The following is a 20,109-nucleotide window of genomic DNA, read 5'->3' on the forward strand; positions in this document are numbered from 1 at the left end:
TTGACCTTTAAGAGTGACTAGCGTCTAATTTCTCCTTAAAATATCACTTTTGGGTAATTAAAATGAAGGAAATGATCACCTACCAGAAAAGTTCTCAGTTTTGAGCGTGCATAACTTCTGCTCGACGCTGAGATTGTCAAGATGATTGTAAATTAAGTGGGCTTTGTTCTCCAGTTACATACCCTCGTGCGCTCCGAGCAAGTCTTTGAACAGCTCACTACTTAGAGAGTGCACGAATGTATCTCACAAACCCGTTGAAGGCCATAATATTCTGTCCAGATAGAAAGGCAAGGAAAAGCATATACTGCGTTGTCCGTGCAGTTGGGATATCCATTCCTTCTTCTACTAGTGCGCCTTGGGCTTTAAAGACAGTCCAGTGGGATACGCAACTCGAATACGAAATCTTGTTTAGCCTTGTGGCCGTGCATCTCTTCGTTTATTTGACGCACCGGCAATTAAGATGACAAGCTTGAGTAAAAGCGTAAGATGTCTTCTGCTTAGCGCTTAGATAGTGTATCAAAATAGGCATGAAATGTGTTCTGTTTCAGTTGCATACACACATGCAAGGAAATCAAGCAAAATGCAACCACGGTTCATTACAATTGATTTAGGTTAAAAATCACCCAGATGAATCACTTTATTTCAAGTGATGGAAGAGGGAGAGGAGAGGGACGAGGAGAAAAAAGGATTAAAAGCTCGAGAAAATGGAGAGAGTACATAAGGTTACTTTAAATGGATTAGAGAGCTTGAAAATAACTGCATTCAATTGCAAATTAACAGAGGGGTATCAGATTAAAAACTTTTCCTTTTGCTTCTAAAGCTTAAATTGTAGATGAATGCAAACAGAGCGAGGTCAAAGCAAACAGCATATAAGATTACCTGAATGGGGTATTAAACTGAATATTTAACAAAGGGGTCTCAGTTTGGAAACTTACGAAGTAAAACTTACAAAAGAAAATAAAACTTCTGCTTTCACTGCTTAAGTTGAGGACATTAATCTATTGACTTGCCACCCTAAACGTAGGGCTAGAACCCAGATGACAACCCTGGGTTGTTTGAGACATTTTCTCACAACACTGAAAATAAGGATTTTATTCTCACAAATTGCCTGATTACAACAACTGTCCAGTCCAACTTATTGAATGTTTTCTTCCCTGGTCATCACATAAAACTGTTCCTTGTGACAGAAACACCCAGGAGATAACTTGCAGCAATCTTGTTTAGTGATACTTCCTCCAACTGGAATGGGCTATGGGAAAATAAAAAGTAAACACATTTTCAAAAAGGTCAACATTCAAGCACAGAAAAACTCTGAAATGATTATTCTGCTATAGCACAGTCACAGTAGATTGTTATTTTGGGGAGCTCCTAAATTCCACGATGAGCATTTCTTACATAACTCTTTAACCCCTTAAGTGACTAGCATCAAATTTTTCTTTACAATATCAAAATCACATGTAAAGGTCACAAGAAAAAAGGAAATGATCACCAATGATAGAAGCTCTTGATTGTTAAACAAATTCTCCTTGTCAGCACCTTAGGAAATGTATTGAGAACAGTATGGAGAATATGTCTACTAATGTTAGGGTGTAAGGGGATAAAGGAAACTTGATTTTCCAAGCCCTCATTTTCAGCAAATTCTAGCTAGTTCAAACCAAAACTGACTTCCCTTCTCTTGTCAAACACTAGTAATTCACCCCAAGTTTTAGACATTGGAATAATCCTAGACCATTTCCTTACTCTCTGAGGTTTTAGAAATAGGATTCCAAAGTACATTTCCCTGATCAAAAAGTAGTCACATTTTTCTAAAGGAATTGTCACAAAGAGTTAGTTTGGGCAATGTCATTTACCAATCATTTTCCATAGATATTTTATCATTTCTAAGATCCAGGGCTGTTAATAATACATGTATGAGTTTTCAAGAGACAAAAACGTTTGGTTTCCCTTGTTTTAAGAGAAAGCAATTTTTTGTATTGTCACTATTATTTTCCTATGCTCTGTTTAACCCTTAGACTCCCAAGATCTGATTGTTAACTCTCCCCTTTAGCTGCTACACATTTCCTTGTAAATTAGTAATGAGAAATTGGTGCTAGATCAAGATAGCAGCTTCTACCTTATAAGTTTGAATATTCACATTACCTGTTTGCTGAATAATGTATGGATATTGTAGGGAGAAGTTTTTATGTTATTCACTTCTGGGAGTTAAAGGGTTAATCATATTTTCAGTCTTTGTCCTAAGTCACTCATGAAAGTAACAGGTTGGTACACTAGGGATCACCCAAAATATTTTTCTCCTGGTCTTAAGTCAGTCCAATACATATGATTGTGTGCTTTCAACTAAACTTTCCTTTCTACAAAATCCACTTAAGATTACCAAAACTACTTCACTTCCATTCTTTTTAAGTGTCTAATGGTGGATAGAAATTATTACTAACTTGAGGATGCATTACGATCTATTTGAGAAATAACCCAGGTCAGACAGTCCCTGAGATAAAAGTAGGTAAGTTTCTTAAGAAACTGTGATGCTGCGTCGGTGGGAGAGTATAACAGGGTAATTTAGTATTATCAACTGAGTTGATGACGTAAATTGGCCACCGTTAAGATTTTAAAAGCTAACACTTCGACCGTTAGCCCTTCGTGAGAGCGATTGGGAATCACTCGCTCGAAACGCCAGCTTCTAAACTCTTTACGGTGACCAATTTACGTTATCAACTCAGTTGAAAATACTAAGTCCCTGATACAGTTAAGTAAACAACCCAAACATACAGTGAAGCAGCGGAAAATGTACACCAGACTCTACAAACAAGCTCACCTTTAATGTGGGGATACTCCATGTAATAATTAATGGCCATAGCAGCAATGCAAACATGAATAAACGGAGTCAATCTGGCGTTCTTGACTTGAACGTACTTGGCTCTGTAGCTGTTCCAAATCCTGCACCATCCTAGCCACAAATGATCAGATCCTTTGGATAAGTTTTTGGTCAAATAATCTGGCACGTTGCGCAGTTTTGTGTCTCTCAAATTGGACATCGTTTGCGTGAAGTTTCACCCTTACAAATCCTACAACTCGTCAGTAGTTTTTATTCACAACTCGGACCAAGCTGATGGAAGTGATGTTGGGTTTGTGAGTAAGAATGATTATGGGTTATGCTATCCCATGGCCCCTTGGTTTTCCACCCTTTGATGAGTGTCTGCTGACCAGAAATGTTCGTGTATCTATTTGTAGAAGGAGACAACGCGACCAATGAGTGATAGTTCAACGATGAAGTCGTGAGCCATTAAGATCACTAATTAGTCACCACAATTTATTTAAAAGAACGAAACAGTTTCTTTTCTATTGACTAACCTATCAATAATCAATCAAGATGTATATAGCGACGGTTTTGACGGGTATTACTGTCGTGATCGTACTTGTAGCATATTGGTTGAGGGGCCGAAAAGACCCTTCTAAGCCAAGAATTTGTGTCCTAGTGCTCGGAGATATCGGCAGAAGTCCTCGTATGCAGTATCATGCTCTTTCTTGTGCAAAAGCAGGCTTTCGGGTGGATATGGTCGGATTTGGAGGTATGAAATGATACTGGCTTCATGAAAAGTATGCTTGGGGTGGGGTGGGGGGGTTTGGTATTCAGATAGTGGTGGGGTGCGCTAATATTTAATTGCTTGAGGGGTGTTTTAGGCCTGTTGGAAGGTGAAGTATTGGTTCGTACATTTTTCTGATGTATTTTACAATGGGTGATGGTGAGCATTGTTGTTTTCTCTTAAGACTCTTACGAACTGCATCATGCATAGTTTAATATCCTCTCTGTGAACCTTTAAAAAGGGATTTAAGAAATTCTTGATCAATTTCCAAGAGAGTAATGGAAACTGCAGGGTACATCTTTAGATGGCATATTTGTTTTTACACAAACATTTCTGTACATCTATTCAGTCAGGATCTAATGGTGGGATTAATTTACTAATGGGTTAGATTCTTGAGTCTTGGAATCCACCTTTCACTACTCCTAAGACTGTAGAACCTCAATATTTTTACTTCATAAGGGAATGGAAATGGGTTTTAGTTGATTATTAAAGAGTTTTAGGGAAGCCATTGTTAGTTTCAATTATCTAGAGTTTTAGTAAACTTAGTTTTTGTGTTTTCAGTATTATATTATTTTCTTCTCAGTTCACCAGTGTAAGAGTGCTAGACATTGTGGCATGCATACTTTTAAAAATTTCTTAGCTTCTAGAGAGGTTTTATAATCGTGTTCTTTGCCTCTGTACTATTCAGGGTCTAATCCAATAAAGGAACTAGCAGAGAGTGAAAAAGTCGTAATCAAGACATTGCCAGAATTTCCTGAATCTCTGAGAGGTATAGAGTTGCCCAATGCTATCCTAGAAATATTTAAGAATGGTCCACAACAAGGGAAGCGATAGGCCTATGGGTCAAGAACTCTTTGAATTAGACTCTGAGTTTTTACCCCACAACAGACAAAATGCACCCCAATGCACTTTGCAGCAGTGTGTTATATTCCATGTCCTCATTGACATAGCTTGAAATCTGACACGAGAATTCCCTCTCTATCCTGTCCCCCTCAGAATTGTCAGCCTGGTATTCCTTATAGTCTTGTGTGGTTAATGGGAGTGAGGAAATACTGAAGTATGAGAGTCGTGATTACAGAGTATAAATTAAACTAATTGTACTCTATGACTTTTTCTTATTAATGATGCACATGTTAAATAACTATTCACATCATTTCATTCTGAATAATTTGTAGGTTTGCCCAAGTTGCTGTTTTATGCCTTGAAAGCAATCATTCAGTTTTTCCAACTCTTTGTAACCCTTTTAAGCTGTGGCTCACAATGTACCCATTTGTTAGTTCAGGTAACTGAATAACCTTCTAAAATAGTTCCAATAACTGTGTTAATTTGTTGATTAATAACTGTCTTCCATCATTATTGTGACAGAATAGTAATAATAATGATGTTCTGTTTAATGCATAGAATCCTCCAGCCATCCCCTCCCTGGCAGCAGCGTGGTTTGTGAGTCTCCTTTGTGGAAGCAAATTTGTCATTGATTGGCATAACTATGGGTTTACAATCTTGGCTCTGGGAGTGAAGAATACTGAACACCCTCTTGTAAAGGTAGCTAAATGGTAGGTTTTTCTGTGCAAGGCTGTGGGATTAGGAAAGGGAACCCAGATAAAAACTCGGGGCAAAGGACTAGAGAGAAATCAGCTCAGGAAAAATTGGATTACAATATTATCAATTAAAATAACAATGATAATTAAGTTGTGTAGCAATATAGTTGAAGTGAAATCATTTGTTCAACTAAGACCCAGTTGATAGAAGGGGGAAGTATGGCAACAAAACAGATAGCAGAAAAGTTATGGTACACTACACTGTTTACAGCTTGTCAAGTGCAAACTTTGCTTTTTACCTTTAAGGTAAACTGTGGTAAGGTAAAAATTATTTTTAAGACCAAAATACAACAGAATGATTTCACAGATTGATGGCTAATAACTTTTACACCTAATTGACAAGATCATGAGGAATTGATGAAAATGTTCCCCCCCCCCCTTGACTTTCCACCCAACCCCAGGAGTATGTGGAATGATCATTAGGAAAGGGGGGGGAGACAGAATTTGTATATTTTGGTATCATAGCTAACATAAGGATATGAACTGTTCAAATGGTATGAAAGTTTTGTAAATTTTTCATAGAACACAATGTCTCTACCCTCAAAGGGACTATTTATGATTTCATTGTTTCAATGTACTGTCTTCCTTTTCAACTGTATGCAGGTATGAGTTCTTTTTTGGAGGTATGTCATCAATTAACCTGTGTGTCACTCAGGCAATGCAGAGAGACTTGTGGGAAAAATATGAAATAAGGTCTGTAATTGTTACGTGATCAAATAAGTGAATTTTACCACAAATTAAATGAATAAAATTAATAAGTAATGAAAAACTGGTAAATATCTAGTTTGAAACAATCCAAAGCTGCATCTAACAATATGCATGTGAAGCCAATATAAATATACATATTTAAACATATATAAATATTTATGTGTATGTTTGTATTTAAATAAATTTATATACATGTAGAAAATAGCCCAAAACTTTTTTTTCTTTTTCTGTAGGGCACACACTTTGTATGATCGGCCTCCATTGCGGTTTCATGAAATGGATCTTTCTACACAACATCAAGTGGGTAATTCGAACAAGTTTTTAATGGACTAAATCATATTTATATGTTCAGGAAGTAAAGGTTAAGATTCCGAGTAAGTAACCTGCCAACAGGCAAGAACAATGGAAATTAAATAATTTGGTAAAAACCCTGGCTGTCAACAAGACAAAGTAGGCATGGGTTTGTCAATGCCTAACTGGTTAACCCTTTAAACCCAAATAGTGACTAGCATTGAATTTCTTCTCACAATATCACCCCTGAATCACACATTAGGGTCATGAGAATAAAGGAGATGATCACCAACTAAAGACGCTTTTGATCAGTAAACAAATTCTCCTTGTCAGCACCTTGGGAAATGTATAAAGAATAGTATGGAGAATATGCATGATGACATTAGGGTTTAAAGGCTTAAAATAAACAAGGCAGTTGTACATAAGTCTCAGACATAGTTTACATTACTTTACCTAACAAGAAGTAATGTATGATTAGCCAATCAATCACATCAGTCATATATCAAACTTCATGCAAACTTTCCTCATACTATCTACCATGCCCTTTGGATTAGACTGGATATTGTGTGTCTGGATTGCTTATGTTGATATCTAAATACATTACCTTCCAGCTTTTTCTAAAGCTTTCCAAGGAATATGAAGTTTTCAGTGCACCAGAAAGGTATAGTCATTTTTTATTTTCTTATTTCTGTTTCCACATGTTAGTTTTGTTTTTTTAATCAATTAACGTGAATGCTTGCTCTTCTTGGAAGTCCTTCAGAATTCAAGAATGATGTAACTTCTATGACAGCATTCACCATTCAGTTAAAAGATGGAAGAATTCTTTTCAGGCAACAGAGGCCTGCTCTCCTTGTCAGCAGCACAAGCTGGACAGGTAATCATTAAAATCCTTATTGAATAAAACAAAAATTCTTTAAATTGTTTGCTAAGAAGCTATGCCTTTGACAGTAACTCTCAAGTACAGGATGTGCTTGTTTTTTGTAATACAGAGAGCCATTGGCTCACTGGCTAAAGTACTAAATGAACATATAGTTGATTTTAGAATTTTGGAATTGTTTGTTAGCTGTACCTCAAAATACAACTGATGCATACTGTTGTCTTCATTAGTCACAATGTTGTGTTGTAACTCACAACACTTCTTTTTAAATATTTATAGAAGATGAAGACTTCTCAATTCTACTGGATTCTCTTGAAGGTAAGAACCACCAGGAACTTTAAAACCTCTTGATCTGTTTTACTGATGAAAATAAATGAACATGTATTCAACAAATTAGATATTTTCTCTAAATGATCTTGGGGTAAACAGCATTATTGAATAGAGCATAAAATCACAGGAAGTAAGCAGAAAGGATGTTGTGCTTTAGAAGACGAAGGAGCTAAGGATTTCCACTACCATTCTGTCTGCTTTCTAGTCTTTCCTGTGAAATCATATTCATACCTTTCCCTTCCTTCTACCCATTTACTATTTTGGGATCCCCCTTCCCATTATCAAGTACATGTTTCTTAATTGGAGCTAAGTAGAACTAAGTGGAGGTCTGTAAAGCTTATATCACAAGGTTGGAAGATATACATCAATAGGAATTTTCTGAAAAATTATAATCTCTGATTAATTTCAAATTATTTGTCTATCAAATAGAGTATGAGAAGGTTATAAGTGAGGACCAAGCATCCCTTCCTTCTATAGTTTGTGCCATAACTGGTGAGTGCTGGGTAAATAAAGTTCCAATCAGATTACCTGTTAAATCAATCCAGCAGTAAGAAAGACTAATTGCACCTCTGTGTTTGCTTTGTTCTCTTTAACAGGCAAGGGACCTTTAAAGGAATATTATCAAACAATAATTAGTAAAAAGAACTTTAAACATGTAAAAATATGCACTCCATGGCTTGAGCCAGAAGACTACCCACGCCTGTTAGGTGAGTGTTCAAGGATCTAGTTGTTAATTCTCCTATCTAGCTGCTACACATCTCCTTGTTAATTAGTTATGAGGATTAGATGTTAGATCTAGATAACCTGTTAAGTTTGAGTATTCTCACTACTTGTTTGCTAGTTAATGTAAGGATATTATAGAGAGAAGTTACATGTTAATCACTTCTGTATGGGAGTTTAAGGATGAACCATACCCCTGAACTCCTCCCACAGGGGGGTGACTCTTCGTTTGTGCTGTTTATTTGTTAAATTCCTGTACAGATTGCAAATTAATATATCTATATGAATATATCACACAGTTGTACTCAAGTTTTTCTCTGTTGGGTAAATTATGCCCTTCCAAAATATTCAGCGCATTTCATTTTGACTAACCAACTTTGAATTTTATAACTTATTTGAAGGTTCAGCTGACCTTGGTGTGTGTCTGCACAAGTCATCATCAGCTTTAGATTTGCCTATGAAGGTTAGCCAGTCAGTTGCTCAATATTCCTCTTTATTTCTTTACAGCCATACCTAGAAAGTTGATTATTAAATCACTTATTTGTGTATTATCTATTGTCAGGTTGTAGACATGTTTGGTTGTGGCTTGCCTGTGTGTGCTATACATTTTGAGTGGTAAGCAATGTACAAATATTTACAATTATATAATAAGCTTAGTTATGCATGCATTCTGATTGGTTCTCACTTATGATCTATTGGAGGACAGACGTATAGATGACGTCATCATTAAAACTTTTTTTAATTCTTTATTATATAAAACAAATAGATTCCAAGTTACTGAACAGACGCACGGCAACTTGGAATCTATTTGTTAGTTGGTTAATTACCGGGCACCTATTAATCATTTGATCGTGCAGTACTCAGTTAATTTATAAGGCAATCAATATTAACTATTGTTATAATGAAGGACATAAAGACAAAAAAAATGTGACTCATAGTAATGGCAAGTGTGGTATATTTGGGAAAAGAAATTGGCATGTACAAGTACTACGTATTACAACGTGCTGCGTGAAAGTTTTCTTAAACGGTAAAGTGAAGAACAGCTCTCCTCCAATGACTGTCTGTAAACTTTTGCCTGACAGTGTTATAGACTGAGTATTAACGGGATGCCAGGAAAACGTATAGTTTACCGAAATTTGCCTGTTGCAATGATTACCCTTTGTTAAGTAAGCCTACTCCTCTAACATTTAATGAGATCAGTGTAAGATAACCAGGCAATTTTCGCCTTCATTTCAGCTTACACGAGTTGGTCAAACATGAAGAGAATGGTCTGATATTCCGCGACAGTATGGAGCTAACTCAACAACTAAAAGTAAGGTTCAAAACCCGGCCTTGTTTGTTAAAATCAGAACCTCAGCCTATTCCTGTTATATGGCTCATTTATCTTCCATAATGTGTTGTTGATATTGTTGATAAGGAAATACTTATTTTGATTTCCCCTTTTTTTTTTCCAAAAAACAATGATTGAAAGGAACTATGTTTTTCGGAAAGTGATGGAGAACATCATCCAACATACGCTTGGGGTTACACTCTGATACCATGCATACACTTATGAATAAACTTCCACGAGACGCATTGTCGAGAAAGTCCGTTCTTAAAATCACAAAAATAAGTGAAGAGAACTGTCATCTGATAGTGTTTCTGTTGTTTTGAATTTCAGAAACTCTTTCGAGGTTTTCCCCTGAGCAAGCCATTACTCACTAGTTTCAGAGAGAACTTAGCAAGTTTCCAAAGGACGAGATGGGATGCGAGTTGGAAAAAAATTGTCCTGCCATTGCTAAAAGAGAAATGAAACATGTTCAAGTGTTTCCTTAAATTCATCTCAATTAATAAAATTCAGTATAAATTATTTCTTGAAGACTGTGCATTATCGTATGGCTACGGATCTGAGAAAAGTTGCTATACTAATCGATGTTTCGTTGTTGATTTGAATCCGCCGTTCACACTTAGTTTAGGCTACCATTTTGGTTCGAAAGGGATGTCTTGAGGTTGCAGGCTCCTGCATGCTGTGTTATTTTGCGGTTAACGGGAACCTCTCTCTTTAAATCCTTTGTTGAGACCCTGCCTTTCTCTGCGTTTCCATGCCACTGCACTGTTGTTGGAGTCCCCAAGGGATATGTTCTATGAACGTCATGTGACTAAACCCACGCCCACGTCTAGCTAGAGTAGAGAGATTTAGATCCGGGTTTGCGTGAAACGTGAACGGCAAAAAATACCACGTAGCTATTTTCCACGTTTGCCGTTCATCGTTTGCCATTTCTGGGCGTTTGCCGTTTGGCGTAAACGTGGATCTAAGTCTCTAATTTATCTAGTGACTTTCCGTCGTGCCTATTGGAATCGAAAGCCGGTAAACTAGAGAAGCACTCCTCTCGCCTGCGTAGCTGGTTTAATTGGATGAGAGGCTTAAGCTGCAAAGTACACACAAAACCGCCAGCTAAGCAGCTAAGCATTCCACTTGTCGATAACTCATACAGCGCCTTGAAAGGGACCTCGTATTGGAGCATTTTTTGTAGAGAAATATTTGTAGTACTTTCAGTTTCTTTCTATGACCAGGAGATATCCAAAATGGAGTTATTCAGACGAAATTCGATATTGGAAGGACAGTTACTAATGATCATAAAAACTGTGTCGTCTACAGCTGACGAAAATGAGAAACAACATTCGCCCCTAGATGAATGAATGGAAAAACAAATTTGGAGCTCATCGTGCATGTAAAACTTTATGTCTAATCAAAATTGTAGATAAGTAAATAACTTGGGTATCTTCTAATATCAATGCCATAAACGGTGCCGGGCATTAAGCCACTGTCAACTTCTAATCGTTCTCCTGCTGCGGGAGCTGCCACACATGGCGCGATCAGCGTCTACAGTACTGTAAAAAGAGGCTTACTGGTATTTCTCTTAATACCTTTTGTCCCTGAAAAATTTGAAACTCTTAAGGACTTAGGAGAATCTTACGTTGAGAGCAAAACCCAACAGAAGACTCGTCAAAACAAAGCAAAGGCGTGTTACGTGTATTGCTGGTTTTCAGTGTCACGCCATTCAAAATAGATCAAAATAAAAAATAAAAACCGTTCAATCGATTTAGTCTAGAATCTGGAAATAGAAAGAAGCTAGATATGTAAAGACTCTCGCCAAGATTCAGGTCACAGCAATTTTTCTTACGGAAGATATGAGGAGAAACGTTTTTCCCAAATTTACAGAGATTTGTATGGAGCCGCCATGCTGGTGCCCACCTAGATGGGCACCAACATGGCGGCCGGAAACCAGCAGAAACATCTGTCACTGAGTTTTGCTACAAAAGCGTGAAGTTATCTCTCTAAGAACTCATAAACGTAACAATAATACTTTATTCTAATACAAGAACTGTTCAGATAGCTGAATTTCCCTAAATAAGTCACCTTTTAAACCAACATAACAGCTCTCTCGCTCGTCATGTAAAGGCCACGTCACGCAAAAGCTTAGAAATTCAAGAGTAGTCTATCACTAAACCAAGAACCCATTTGGAGTGAAAATTTGTCTGAATATTAGTTTTTAGCTGCTCTAATACATCATGAAAGTAAAATCTCAGGAGGATCAATAGTTCTGAAGTCTGAAATTTAGTGACGTCACGTGAAAACCAGCAATTAGCTGCGCTAATCGGCTTTCACACTATGTGACTGGATTATGGCAAGGAATGTTAACCACACCTGTGTCGACCTATCACGATCAACGATGCCATCCATCGTAACTGGTGGGAACAAAATGCCTCTTCAAACGACGAATAAGGTCTTATGTGTTAATCTCTCAAAGAAGTTAATACGATCTTCCGTTGACACAAAATGTAGAATGCTAATTTTTTTTAACACCTTCGACAACGGCGACTTCAGTTTTTAACACTGTTGGAGTTCGTGCCCTGCACTGGCCTGGCTACTGAGCCAAGCCCCCCCCCCCCCCCCCCAAAAAAAAAAAAAAAAAAAAAAAAAAAAACCTGTTTTCCATTTTCCTTTTGATTTCCTAGTGTTATTTTCCTCCATGAAAAAACCATGAAGTGTGACTAGCAGTTTTCCTTCCCCCGCCTGTGATGACAAAATTCCTATGGTAAACTCAATTCCCAAATCCGTCTGAAATAAGGAAGGAACAGTGGCTTGGAACAACAGGCACAGTTAGCATCAAACTCGCAGTTGAAAAGGAATCAATTATGCAATGCTCTGCATGCAACGACAATCATTACACTTCTAACTGAAAAAGTAAACACTTCATATGAGCAATTTCTTCTGACAACATGAAAGTAGTCAGCTTTAATTTGATCCCCTGGAAAGTTTGCTGTAACCAGATGGAGTGATTATTATTCTCTAATCGATATCGATGTACTTGAAACATATATTTTCAGTTTGATCACTGGCTTACAATCTTGAACTGAAATCGTTCCCAGTTATTTAAAGCTTCAGTTTCCTAAGGCCTTCAATTCTTAACAAAGCTTATTTCCTCTTGATTGGCAAGATATCTTGTTCTAAAAATAAATACTGTCAAAGATGTTCTTGATCATACTCTTACCCAGTTTAAATTAGCAAATCTAATTTCCTTTTACAAAACTCCTACAAAAATTTGTTTCACTACGAGCGAACGCTGTTGCAGCTGCAGATTAAAAATTTTCAGACTAAACCAAAAACCGGAAAATGTCTAAAATCATACAGCCTTCAGAGTAAATTTAATGAAAAGTTATATTACACACTACTATTTCGGATATCAGTAATTTTCCATCGTTGAAGTAAATGTTTCTGTGCTTTCCGGGATCAGAAACAGTTTTATCAGTCGGTTGTTGTAATACCATTCGTTCGCAAAAATTCGACGAAAAGATCCCATTTTTGTTCCCAAGACAGGTGCAGGCAAATGAATGCCGAGTTCTAACCAAATTCAAATTACCACTCGGTTTAAAATGCCGAAGATTCTCGCAAGATCACGAGGAATTCGTGCATTCTAGTGTAGCAGGATCCGACCGAATATCAGGGGAAAAATGAAGTCATTAAAAGCTGAAAACACTTTACTGCATACATTAAAAGCTAGATAAGATACACTGAAAATTTAAGCGACAGGCAGACAATCTCTTTATCATGAAGAGAGGAAACGAATATTTAACTGTAGAAAAATCAACCTTCTCATAAAACGACAGTGAAATTATTCCCTGACAATTATTATTAGCAGTTTCGGTGTAATTTCTGTATTTCCTTAGTTTGCACAAAAACGAAACAGCCACTAAACGTCGAGTTGTGTTACCATGGCGTCCAACCACATGAAGGCTGATTAAAGTCAGAAGTAAATTTGGCAACCTGAATAAACGAAAAAAAAATGACAAAAGAACCATGACGAATCATTTAAACAGAAAGAAAAATATCGCTGACGCGACAGGATGTGATTCGTTGAAAATATAGCTCTCCAAAGAAAAAGATTTTGTTGGGAAAAAAAAACAAAACAAAAAAAAATATACTGGTGTAGAAAACCGTATATCGAGTCCATCGATATTCACTACGTTACATGTTGTACACGATCATTGAGGGCCTATTACTTGAACCTCATCAAGGAATCTTTTAGTTTTTGGATTTCTGTATATGGTGAGATTCTTGGTATTTGAAAATAAGTATTTTTCCTTAATTGTGCGGAATGATAAAAATAAGGTCTGTTGGTGTTGCAACATGAATATACGCTCGACCTCCCAGAACGCCAACAAAGGACCGAAAGGAGACTACTGTCTCCAATATACCGTAACTGTGTTAGTGCTGAAACTATATCATACTACGAGGAAAATACTCCAGTGAACTGAGAAAAATTTGTCTTTCGCAGACGCGTTTTGGCTCCCTGCGTTAAGGAACAATTTTGATAATACTATCCTTTTAAAAGACAGGTGTCGGCGACTCTTCTAACAAATGAAGTATACTTCCATGCAGTAGACTAGTTTTGAAAACTATAATCAACGAGGTAACATAAGAATGACAAAACAATGCACCCCGATTGCCACTGCGGGCGTCCAATTAACGATAACAATATGACGAGCCGTGAGCGATATTTTTGATTAAGAAGTTCGTGACTTTTTAATGTGTGTAATGGCATCTCTGTCACGGTTTCCATTGTAGGAGTTGACAAAGCCATCTATCAGCGGTTAAATGCACTGATGGCGGTCTAGTTATTCTTCTTTTTCTCGAGTACGTGCAGGAACGAAAAAAACACAGGTCAAGGCGCGGCGACGGAAATGCTACGTATGCAAGACTTTTGAGGCTCCAACCACGGGGTTTAAGGGATCGAAAGTTTGTAATTTTAAAAAGAAAACAAACTAACCGCAGTTTTGTTCAAATCAGCTTGCAAGACTAAGATGACTAAGATCGTCCCGACCACACGCTGTCACATAAATGATGTATGTCATGCCACTAGCGAATGGCTTCATTACAATGAAAAGCAAATCAGTAAGAGGGCGTCAACTGATCGTTTCCTCCAGGCCTGGCCCCTCAGTCAGTCTACATAGCTACACATTTCACAATAGAGTGTGATCACACGTTGCTCTCTCCTCTCAAGTTCGGACGCATCCTTGATCGCTCGCTGATTTTTCTCGCGTCTTGCCCCGATTGGAATAGTCACCAAAGGTGTTTACCCAACGTTGACAGCGTTTTCTGAATAGTAAATTCGACTCCTTTTGAAAATATCATGGCTCCTAAAACGTTTAAGTGGACTATAGGACTCTTGAACAACGCCAGTAAGAAATATCTCACGCTCGAGACATTCGGTTTCAAGCTGAACGTCGACGGAGTTTCAATGAAGAGGAAGCAAATATGGACGCTGGAACAAGACCAAGGCAGTGATATCTGTTATTTTCGGAGTCACTTGAACCGGTACTTGTCTGCTGATCCGAAAGGCAACGTGAAGTGTGAAGAAGAAGAGCGTACAGAGGAAACGAAATTCACGGTGGAGACGCAAGCCAGTGGAAACTGGGCGATAAAGAGCGTCTACGGCGCATACTTCGGAGGATCGGGTGATCAGCTGAAATGTGTGGCTAAACCATCAGCAACAGAGCTCTGGTCGATTCAGCTCGCAATGCACCCGCAAATCAATGTGATGAGCTCGCGAAGGACACGCTACGCGCATCTCGACACCAAAACCGAGACCATAACAGCCACAGAGGTTATTCCATGGGGAGCAGACGCTATGCTTACCCTCGAGTTCGACGAAAACCAGGGAAAGTACGCTTTTGTAGCCAGCAATAAAATGTACCTGAACAGCGATGGCTCTCTGAATGAAGACCCTAGCAAAAAGAGTCTGTTCACCATTGAGTTTCACGAGGGGGAGGTGGCCTTCCGAACGGACAAAGGCAATTATCTAGCAGCGGTGGGAACAGGTAAAATCCAAGCCGGGAAAAACACTACCGTCGGAAAAGACGAGCTCTTTGTTATTCAAGACAGTCCGCCGCAGGTTTCATTCATCGGCCAACGAGACCGACGACTATCGATTCATCAAGGTATGTATGGCTTGTTGTGGTTGAGTACAAGTAAAGCTTGGTTTATTTATTGTTCAAACACGAAACTTTTCACCGATGTCGACGAGTCATCGATAGTAGCGACGTCGATGTGATTTTCATTCACCAAAATGCAAATTTTCCTCTGTTTGCCGATAAATCAACAGGTTTAAAGTTGCTTTGTTTCGAGTCCTCTATTTGTTTATTGTAAGAGCCGAGTTGAAAAGCAAAGATAAATGGATTTGAGATCGATAAACTTAAACACGTGCAACACGACTCTCGGAGAATAAAGAAAAAGCTTTCGAGCGAAAATTGCCATGAAATGGTGGTCATTCTTGACTTGAGTTTCAACTCGAGAAAAAATTACAACAAAGCTAAACTTAGATCAAGAAGTATTAATAATGAAAAAAATTCCCAAATAGATTTGGTTTCCGACTGTGTCCTACATAGGGCCATTGCGGCAACTGTGTTCATAATAATTTTGCACCATTTAAACAATGGAACAATAAAATCGTTGTGGTCTCATGAATGAAAAATCATACCAATAACTTTTTCAAAGGCAAACCAAGAACGAGGTGAATTTGAGAAGGAAGGGAGGTTCTTAAGAAAGTTGCATGGGCGAGTTGGTGGAATCTTGACAAGTATTTCCGCGCAACAGAGTCAGCTGATTCATGTGGCGCTTAATTGATTGATATTGATCAAGCGTTCAATCAATAGTTATTTGTCACGAAATCTCTTTTTTAAAAGGTAACAATAGTCATTACCTCTTCGATTGGATACGGCTCGTTTCATCGCAAGGCAAAAGATTCAATTTCCTTGTAGCGATCAAAATTAAAAAAAAAAAAAAAAAGAAAAAAAAACAAGACGGCAATCCACAGCTTTTACTGTCGTATCTCTATTTTGTTGCCACTCAGACGTCCGACGGTCGCCTCTCACCCAAAGAGTTTCAAATGTTTGCTGTAGAAACTATTGTTCAGATCGGTGTTTTCATTTGCGGAAACTTATTGCACTTAACTTAATAAAACAAGAAACACTCTTAACATCGAATTCTAGGAGAAACATAGCATGATGATGGCGATGAAATTATCGAACGAGCTGAAAACTGAAATTTTCTCAAATGATAACCCAGCAAGACAGTGGATGATGAGATTGGCCCGAAGCAAAATTCACTTTTGTTTGTTATTTTGCCCTCTTTAAAATGTTCAATTTTTCGGTCGAATTCTGTGTAATTTATTACCTTAAAAGGTAATATAGGAAGTGTGAAGCCTTAACTCAATAAGAGATCCTAGCATTAAATAATAATGTTATCCTTTTTGTTATGATAATTACCAGCGATAACAGTTGTACAGCCTGAAAGGTGTTTCGTGGTAATATCAGTCACTGTATATAAAGTAAGAATATATCCAACTGGAATGTTGTGGATTTTTGAATTGTTAAACAATGCTCAAAACTTATCAGTTCTCATCTGTTTAAATTATGTGCGGTATGGCGGGTCATGAGGTTTGTGTTCAAGAGCATTGTTTGGTTGTCAAAGACTTAATATTTGTCACAACAGGAGTGGAAATGTAAAATCAGCTTATCTTGATACGAAAAAAGCTATTTAATACAAAATATCCTTAATATGCAACATTTGGAGAAAAAATTATTATACTGCCTTATCTTGATCTTTAGAAAACAAAATATTTCCTTTCAATTTAATTGAAATGTCTTCATTTTAAAGTTCTGGAATCATTGAAATAAAGTTTTTTGTGTGCCTTTGGCAAGATTTCCTGTGCTGTTAAAACATAGTCAAAGGCTAAGTCATTGACAGATTAAAGCCTAGGGCATGAACTTTCATACAAAGACACCTTAATTTGTTGTGCTTTTGAGACACCTAATGTTCCTCTTTGTGGAAACTGATAAGAAAAAGTTTGCCTAGGGGAGCTAAAAAGTGCTCAAGTTATGTCTCGACCTGTCGTTCTCTGACTGGGCAAAGCTATGCTGTATAGAAGCTGTTTTGCACGTGATGCACTTACACCTAAACAGAATGTGCATTACAACAATTTTCTATTGAGTCTTGCAAATAATCCAGGATCCTATGGCTCTTGTATTACACTCAAGTCTTTTACAATAACTACTCAACCTTTCAGGTTCAAAGCTAAACCTTAGTGCAACTGTGTCACTTGCATATTTCCACACTTCACACTGCTCATACTTATTTTGCTCATTTCCCTTGAGTTCCCAGCAGCTTGTTGCAACGTTTACAATGATTTAGGTCTGCTGAATTTCTGATTACTTTGGATTCATGGCACTTAACATAAAGGTGCTCTGACTAAATGAATAGACTTACACTGTACCTTCAAACTTGCCCTTTAATAGGAATGGATGTGATCCTTAGTCGCCGTGATGAACTTGAGGACACTGAGATATTCCAGTTAGAATTTGACAAGACCAGTGACAAGGGACGGGTAGCAGTACGTGGAACCAATGGCAAATACTGGAACCTAGGCGAGAAGGGCATGACAGCATCAGCAGAAGCACCAGGAGATAACTGCTGGTTTGAGCTGGAATGGCATGGCAAACAGATTGTTTTCAAAGCTGGAAATGGGAAGTACATCACAGGCAAGGACAATGGTCATCTTATTGAGGGCAGCGATGAAATTGACCAGGAGAGAGGGTTTCATGTGCCAGAGCTGGTCAACAGACCCATGCTGGTGCTGCGTGGTGAACATGGCTTTGTTGGAGTGAAATCTGGAAAAGATTTATTAGAGAGCAATCATTCTAAATATGATGTGTTCCTTGTGACATGCAAGAATGGCCTGTACAAGATCCATACCGACTCTGGTAAGTACTGGTGCTGTGATGAGAAAGGCAACGTAATGTTGGCAAATGACGAAGCTGGTGCCCATGAGTACAGTATTGAACTTCCTAAGTACAACAGAATGGCAATAAAAGCTGCTAATGGACTTTACATCGAGGGCCACCAGAATGGATCCTTTTGTGCCACAGGAAAGTCACTTGGAAAAAACAGTTTATGGGAGTACTAAACTGTAGCAGGTGTAGAATTAATTAATAATTTTCAAACTAAGAGGACAATATTTTTTAACCAAGTAAACTGGAAGCATAACAAATCATTTCCAAAAAAATCCTTAAAGAAGCAAATTTAACTAATTTCTTCTTAGTCTTTGATGATATAGTTATTACACTGTAATTTTATCATAAGAAGGCTGATTAAGATCACTTCTGAGTTTCACTTCAGTTTTCAAACTTAACCCTTTAACTCCCAAGATCTGATTGTCAATTCTCCCTTGTAGCTGCCACACATTTCCTTTTAAATTAATTATGAGAACTTAGTGCTAGATCAAGATAGCAGCTTCTACCTGATAAGTTTGAATATTCTCATCACCTGTTTGCTGAAGAATGTATGGATATTGAAGGGAGAAGTTTTATGTTAATCACTTCTGGGAGTTAAAGGGTTAAACAATTTAATTTTCATGGCTTTGAAGACCAGAAGAATTAACATAACAAAAAGGTTAGAATGTTACTGCTACATGAAGCCCAGTAACATCTGTTTTCAACATTAAAAAGTAACATCTTCAATCAAAGTATGCAATAAGCTAAACATTGAAGCCACTGTTATTTTTACTATCATTATTATTGTTGTTATCATTATTAGTTTGTTTACAATTAAATTCACTCGATGGGGCAAAAAAATTTTTTGCTGGTAAATGACCTGAATTTCTCAATGTCAAGTCAGAACCATATTAGAAAAACAAAACAAAAACAAGAAAACATTAAATGACAAAACAGTTAAACATTATGTTACCAAAATTCATTTATTTAGGTGGCAAAGAGTGAAGAAAAACGGTGAAGTTTTGCCAATTATTGGATAAGGTCAGAGAGTACCTCTACTGGCAATTTACAGTCTCAAAAAAAAAAATACTAGACAAAAAGTGTGCGTTCACTTAACTTACAAACCAGATCCCTAGACCAAGAGAGAACAGTATGCAAAAATTACTTTAAGAATACTTGTTAAATTAATCACAGTACTATCTATCTTACAGAAGATCAAGTTAGTATTTTTGGGTTTAAATGTCAAGGAGCAAATTCCCTACATCAAAAATTGTCTCTTCGCAAAATGAAGACTACTTACAAAAAAATTGAAATAGTGAAGTTGTAAACCCTGCTGTTGTTTTGAACTATGAATAAAACTGTTTCATCCCTTTATCACTAATTTCCCTTGGTATTTTCATGTGTATTGATTATTTCCCACTCAAAATAACTTATAATGCTTGGTTAACATGACACATTCTGGCCTTTTGTTCTCTAGAGTTATTTTGGCAGGAAAACCTCAAAAATTTGCTACAGGTAATTTCTATTGTATGTGTCGCAAAATTCCTTTTGTTACATGCATTATGTTTCAGCAATTTAAGTTCCAGAAGCTTGCCTTTCAGTCTACATTTTTAGCCTCCCAGCATGTTTTAACCTTGCACACAATTTTTTTTAGATGCAACTTTTCACTTTGAAGTAAGTAATATCACTTCCT

At 37.4% G+C, this 20,109-nt stretch overlaps 2 protein-coding genes and 2 long non-coding RNA genes across 4 annotated transcripts; 2 read left to right on the forward strand and 2 right to left on the reverse strand.

Moving 5' to 3' along the window:
* Positions 1–1,063: 1,063 nt before the first annotated feature.
* On the reverse strand, positions 1,064–3,132 carry LOC149038538 (uncharacterized). Its single transcript, XR_016180210.1, has 2 exons — positions 2,813–3,132; positions 1,064–1,249 (listed from the first exon to the last, which is right to left on the reverse strand). It is a non-coding gene; the product is annotated as an uncharacterized LOC149038538 (long non-coding RNA).
* A 70-nt stretch (positions 3,133–3,202) lies between these two features.
* LOC113669287 (chitobiosyldiphosphodolichol beta-mannosyltransferase) lies at positions 3,203–9,954 on the forward strand. The gene is made up of 15 exons (XM_027185289.2): positions 3,203–3,566; positions 4,270–4,350; positions 4,757–4,863; positions 4,983–5,134; positions 5,783–5,872; positions 6,121–6,187; positions 6,790–6,839; positions 6,931–7,052; positions 7,335–7,373; positions 7,815–7,877; positions 7,982–8,092; positions 8,507–8,568; positions 8,668–8,720; positions 9,342–9,417; positions 9,766–9,954. Exons 1-15 carry the CDS (start codon positions 3,368–3,370, stop codon positions 9,895–9,897), a joined length of 1,404 nt encoding a protein of 467 aa, XP_027041090.2. The 5' UTR covers positions 3,203–3,367; the 3' UTR covers positions 9,898–9,954.
* LOC113669289 (uncharacterized) lies at positions 5,850–18,314 on the reverse strand. The gene is made up of 4 exons (XR_003446071.2): positions 17,921–18,314; positions 8,518–8,618; positions 7,914–7,990; positions 5,850–7,415 (listed from the first exon to the last, which is right to left on the reverse strand). It is a non-coding gene; the product is annotated as an uncharacterized LOC113669289 (long non-coding RNA).
* LOC113669286 (fascin) lies at positions 14,153–19,797 on the forward strand. Its single transcript, XM_027185287.2, has 2 exons — positions 14,153–15,587; positions 17,943–19,797. The coding sequence occupies exons 1-2, from the start codon at positions 14,780–14,782 to the stop codon at positions 18,608–18,610; spliced, it is 1,476 nt and encodes a 491-aa protein (XP_027041088.2). The 5' UTR covers positions 14,153–14,779; the 3' UTR covers positions 18,611–19,797.
* Positions 19,798–20,109: the final 312 nt, after the last annotated feature.

This window comes from Pocillopora damicornis, chromosome 10, assembly GCF_964200805.1.
Source record: "Pocillopora damicornis chromosome 10, jaPocDami1.2, whole genome shotgun sequence".
Classification (NCBI taxonomy): domain Eukaryota; kingdom Metazoa; phylum Cnidaria; class Anthozoa; order Scleractinia; family Pocilloporidae; genus Pocillopora; species Pocillopora damicornis.

What these genes read in the sequence shown, in the direction of transcription:
- LOC113669287 (XM_027185289.2), top strand. Translation starts at nt 3,368, where the DNA reads ATGTATATAGCGACGGTTTTGACGGGTATTACTGTCGTGATCGTACTT. An exon ending in CAGCAGCACAAGCTGGACAG is followed by an intron (nt 7,053 to 7,334) that starts GTAATCATTAAA and finishes AAATATTTATAG; the next exon opens with AAGATGAAGACTTCTCAATT. An exon ending in TATAGTTTGTGCCATAACTG is followed by an intron (nt 7,878 to 7,981) that starts GTGAGTGCTGGG and finishes TCTCTTTAACAG; the next exon opens with GCAAGGGACCTTTAAAGGAA.
- LOC113669286 (XM_027185287.2), top strand. Translation starts at nt 14,780, where the DNA reads ATGGCTCCTAAAACGTTTAAGTGGACTATAGGACTCTTGAACAACGCC. An exon ending in ACGACTATCGATTCATCAAG is followed by an intron (nt 15,588 to 17,942) that starts GTATGTATGGCT and finishes GCCCTTTAATAG; the next exon opens with GAATGGATGTGATCCTTAGT.